This window comes from Coffea eugenioides, unplaced genomic scaffold (genome assembly GCF_003713205.1).
Source record: "Coffea eugenioides isolate CCC68of unplaced genomic scaffold, Ceug_1.0 ScVebR1_2291;HRSCAF=3292, whole genome shotgun sequence".
Taxonomy (NCBI): domain Eukaryota; kingdom Viridiplantae; phylum Streptophyta; class Magnoliopsida; order Gentianales; family Rubiaceae; genus Coffea; species Coffea eugenioides.
In genome coordinates this window covers 10,324-15,640 of record NW_020862765.1, presented here as the reverse complement: position 1 = coordinate 15,640, position 5,317 = coordinate 10,324, and the positions used below count along the sequence as shown (strand labels likewise).

General features: G+C 36.0%; 1 protein-coding gene across 1 annotated transcript; it reads right to left on the bottom strand.

Annotated features, from left to right (window-relative positions):
- Positions 1 to 1,270: 1,270 nt before the first annotated feature.
- On the bottom strand, positions 1,271 to 2,902 carry LOC113756411. Its single transcript, XM_027300095.1, has 5 exons — positions 2,785 to 2,902; positions 2,457 to 2,633; positions 2,249 to 2,323; positions 2,009 to 2,149; positions 1,271 to 1,848 (listed from the first exon to the last, which is right to left on the bottom strand). The coding sequence occupies exons 1-5, from the start codon at positions 2,785 to 2,787 to the stop codon at positions 1,516 to 1,518; spliced, it is 729 nt and encodes a 242-aa protein (XP_027155896.1). The 5' UTR covers positions 2,788 to 2,902; the 3' UTR covers positions 1,271 to 1,515.
- Between the last annotated feature and the right edge of the window lie 2,415 nt (positions 2,903 to 5,317).

Sequence of the window (5,317 nt, the reverse complement as noted above, 5' to 3'; positions counted from 1 at the left end):
TGCAATTCTAGGATTTCATCAAGAATAAGAAGGATGGTGGGGGTCATACTGCCATAATTCAACTTGTCCCCATTACTATTTGCAGATTTTCAGCCTTTCAGATGTTAGACCAATCTCACTAATCCTCCAATATAAAATTCTTGCCAATATTTTAAGCCAAACTGGAAGAAGATCCCAAAACTGAAATATATTTAACTGCCATAAATTACACCACCAGGAGACTGACACAAATAAATTATTCCCTCCATCCCACTTTAATAATGTTAATTTTTTTCACACAGTATAAGAAAATTTAATTAACTTTATTAGAAAAGTAAATATAATTTTCTAGTTTTTAAAAACACCCTTACATTAATATTAGTTTTATAATTAACCACCATACTTTTATGTTGATTGCAATAATAATATTGATGAAAAGTTACACCATTCAGGACATGAATAAAAGTAATTAATGAATATGATAGGTTATATTTATTGATAACAAAATACATTAAATCAGAATATTTTAAAGAAATTAAAAGTTAACTATATATTATTCATTTGAAAATGAACTATAATTTAAAACGGATGAAAAGACTATCAAAGTGATGTCCAAATTATCAAGAGCTGCAACAATTCTTTGACCCTTACTTTAAAAAATTAAACTTAAAAATAAAAAAAAATAAGATTATCAAAGTGGGACGAAAGACCTAACAGATCATTACTACTGCAAGAACTAGTTATGCCCTTCAATCATATTTACTTGATTTCTAGAAAACACTCCATTAATCTGCCTCGGTTCCAAAACTTTCCAGCTTCAGTATTGGAATAACTACTAATTCAACAATTCCTAGTTCCTACCATCAAAAAAATAAGCTGTAAAATTAAGTAGACAAAAATCTCTACCAAAAACTCTATTCACAAAAACCACAGCAGAAACAAAACCAATTCCCAGGCTCTAACTCAACACTTTTCCTAATGCTTCCCCTTTATAACTCCAACTCATACCCCAAAAAAAAAAAGCAAAAAATGAACTCCCTCAGACTTTAGATTTTTTTTTTTTTAATTTCCTGTAGAACAGACTGACAATTTTTTTAGCATCCTAATCAAGTGCAGCAGTTCAGCTGAGTAGATGTTAGCACAACACAAACTGCCATCAAGTAAGCTCCCTTCAAAGAAGAACACAAACTAGTATCAAGTAAATGGCCATTAAGTAAATTCCAACAGCAATTAAACCATGAAGAAGAAGAGAAAGAACAACATTGTAGTAACCATCACTAATACCCTTTCCCTTTTTCTTTTCTTTTGAATATCGATACTACAACTATAACTAGTATGACAATTGAACTCAATCCTCTATAATACGAGAGAGGTGGTGGTGATATCTACAAAATTGGGACATGGGAAGGACCATTGTTCAATCTATTTAAGTTACCCTCCAAAGGGACACAAAATACCAAATTACGCCCAATCCCCTTCACCTCAACTCTCTCTCTCTCTCTCTCTCTCCCCCCTTGTCAGTATTCCGTACACAAATCAATAAAGTGGTGACCGCTGGGGCGTACCCTTCCTCCGGTTCGATATCTCCAAAACCGGACCACAAACCGGACGAAAGCTAGCAGAAATGGTGCTCCTCTTCTTCCTCACAATTTCTGTCGTGGCAGTACAAGCAAGCGTCCGGCAGCTAGCTCCTCCACCATTTCCAACGCTACCGCTCGATCCAGACTCCGTCCTAATTGAAGCGACCGGTTCAAGAACCGTTTCAGGGGTCATTTGTCCATCGTCGAAACCCGGTTCAGGAAAAGTTATATTCACACATTCGTACACATACTTCGAAAGCTTGCCCCCTGTTCCTAGTATGTACTGTAGCTGCACAAAATCAAGAAAAACCCATTTGAGAAAACCCTGGGTCGCCAAAAAAATTGGAAAATGAAGAATTATTCGTTGGCTTATAGATTGAAGACTAAGAAACAAAATTGTTCTGTTTTTCAATTCTTTTCTGTTCTTCGGGGATTAGTTTATAGAGAACCTTGCAAGAGAGAGAGCAGAAGATGTAAGGCTCTTGAAGGCCTTTATCACAGATCATGCAGGTGTTGCCAGAGAATCTGGAGGGCCTTGTTTGAGGCCTTTGATTCAAGAATACCACCTTTGCACCGTTTGTGATGTAAGACTGCAAAAGAGGGGAACATAAGCAATGCGATGAACAAGACAAAGTTGAAATGTCCTTCTTTAATTGAAATTTGATTTCATTTTTTTGAAATTAGCTTACTTGAACAAGACCACAGTCCATCAATTTCTCAGCATCATCCAGTCTTATCACATCATGGTAAACATACCTTCTTATCTGAAACCAAGACATTAAAATTGAATTGAAGACCAGTTTCCAGAAAAGATGCACACATCACCACATGCATAATTTTGAGCTTTTTTTCTTTTCTTTTCCCTGAATTTTGATGAATTTCGAAGAATAACAATACCTGTAAGAGGCGGTGAGAGGCGTGAACGCTTAAGCAATGCGGGCAGATGCCTTCACAACAATCCAAACAAAATACGTTCTTTTCATTCTTCTTAGCATCCTCATGAATTATACAGGCGTTGAAGAACTTCTCTCCCAAAAGGGCTATTAGCCACTGAGGAAGTGTTGAAGTTTCCAACTGCACAAACCAAAAACGTTCATCAAGAACAACCAAAACTCCATCAGCTAGTACTATAGTTATCTGCCTTTTAAAAATAGAAGGACCCAATTTGTATATTCACTTACAAAGAGAAATTAAGAAAAGAAAAAAAAAAGTAGAGGGACATCACCATCTTGAATTTGAATTTTGGATGCAGATATAAAAGAGAGAAGTCCGTGGGGGTTGAAGGGTTAGAAGAAGAGAGATTGTGGTCGTGAAGAGTTGATGATGACTGAAGGATTCCAGGATGAAATTGAAGAGCGAATATATGTAGCTCCGTTTTTTTTTTGGGGGTTGGTTTATGTAAGTTGAGTTGAAGGGGAGAAAGATATGATATAATGATCAGGGATTCCAGGAAGAGAGAGACAGACAGAAAGAAATAAAAATAGGAATAGCAGTACTAGTAGTCATAATAGCCATGTAGGAGGATTGTGGTGGTGGTGGTGGTAGTAGTATGGTGTAAGAAAAGAGAGACGGCGCCTGCAGAAAAACTGAGAGACTGCTTGGGAGTGGGAGGGGGTTAGAGGTTACTGTTACCAATGAAACAGCAACAGCAGCGGAGAGTGGGAGAGCTTATTTGGGATAGGGGATTGGGAGATGTGTTTGGAGAGTGGCCATTTAAAGCTTTTTTTCCACAGTGGATGACGATATTGGCTATTGGCATTGGTGGCGTGGTGCTGTTTTCTGCAGTGTTCCTGGTGCATTGTTTTGTGTTAGTACTTAGTACTAGTGCTTATCCCATCAGCATTACTTGGTTGAGTACCCTGCCTGCAGACTGGTTTTAGAAATTTTCAACTGTAATTTAAAATTTTGGATTTTGAAATGAACTTTTCCCTAGATAGATGTATAACTGTTTGTCAAACAAGTTTTTAGCCGAATTTATTTTTTACAAAATCTTTAAACGGTACATTTTAAAAATTTTTTTATATAACTTTTATAGCAAATTATAGTAAACTTTGAGATAAACGTTCAAAAAATTCATTTATTAAGCAGGGCTCACAGAGTCTTTGCCACGACTATATCCGGTACATCAAAAAGTAAACCAAATTGTTCTGTCCGTTTAGTATAATTCTAGTACGCTGAAGTTATTGTTGTTGGCTTAAAGCTATACACACTATTGAAACAGAAGGAGATTGAAGTTCGATTTTCAAATGGTCTTTTGTTAATTGCAGTCTCTAGCTATCTCTTGATGATCTTGAAACCCAATAAACCTGTTTTCAATTCAATTCAATTTTGTGTTGTGCCTCGTTCGGTTAAAATTGCCTTGGTGACAAATTTAAATTATTTGCTTAAAGCGCATGTCCCGAGAACACTACAACTTAACAGCCATTTGCTTGAAAAAGAATGGTTGGCTGGCTGGCGAAGCCCCAATTCAGTCTCCTCTCTTCTTCTGTGGCAGAGCTAAATGACAAGACCAAAGATGGTGACTTTCTCACTTATCGGTGAAAATAGAAACGGTTAAAAGTTGTGGGCTGGAACTTGGAAATTGGAAATTGGAACTTGGAAGTGGAGGCAAAAAGGATGTCAATACAGTCGTATATATGTTTGTTTATTTATTATTACTATTAATAAGTGCAGCAAGAAAATGTTAGACAGATCCATCTTCATGGTCAAAATTTCGTCTATCTGACCGACTTATCAGAAATCAAATGACAAAAAGAGTATGTGATGCCTTTTTTTTTTTTTTTTTTTGGGAAGGATTTCACAATTAAGGAAGCAAAATATTTCTGCGTGCATGATGATGAGTTTCCAGAAGACCTTAATACAAAGTCAAATTTCCTCCTTATGTTCTTCTTCCTTTAGGGTGTTGGTGATGAATTAATTGGATTATACAAAATAGGGAGGTTCGATTTATGCATTATTGGTTTGTTTGGATAGAGGATTATTTGTCAAAATTTATTTACTTATATCATCATTACAATTTCTAACACATTTTTTTTATCTTCTCAATTATCTTTTTATCTCACATACATCACATTATAAAAAGTGTTACAATAAAAATATCTCAAATAATTTACAATCCAAAATGAGCCTATAATATTATTATTATCGGTTTGCGGTGATTGGTGAGCACCCAATTTACAAAACCATTTTCCTTGATAGTTTCGAGGTTATTTCGTAGGTATCTCTTAATCTTCCTATCACAGGCGAAAGAACGAGAAACTAGGAGCAGCGTCAACTATTACGGCTTGGTGCAATTATTACAGCGTTTTTCATATATTAGCACTGGATGCTTATTTTCAGCCATAGATTCTCTGCTAAAAATACACTCTACTACTTACATATTGGGATTGTCAAATAGTAACGATTTTTATTATTGTTAAGCTTTCTCGAGCAATTTGAGCTGCTCTTAGGAGGCACTCATCGTGGAATGTGGTAGGTTTCATCTGCGAGAACTGTGAGGCTTTTGACGCAGAAAGTCCAGTCATGCTCAAAATACTTATCAGTTCTATATTAAAATCCCATCTAGTTAAATAAATTATAGTAATTAGAGAGTAATTATAGCCAATTTTGTTGGCATTGAACAATTGATTCCAATAAAACAATAATTGGGTGAGGGGTAGAGATGACAACGGGCAAATGCCCGTCTCACACAGAAGGAGGAATGAGGCGAGGTGGCGGGGCTTCAAATTCTCTGTTTTCAAAGTAGTTTCTGTCCCCTC

What these genes read in the sequence shown, in the direction of transcription:
- LOC113756411 (XM_027300095.1), bottom strand. An exon ending in CCTCTCACCGCCTCTTACAG is followed by an intron (nt 2,324 to 2,456) that starts GTATTGTTATTC and finishes TCTTGGTTTCAG; the next exon opens with ATAAGAAGGTATGTTTACCA. An exon ending in TCTGCTCTCTCTCTTGCAAG is followed by an intron (nt 1,849 to 2,008) that starts GTTCTCTATAAA and finishes GATTTTGTGCAG; the next exon opens with CTACAGTACATACTAGGAAC.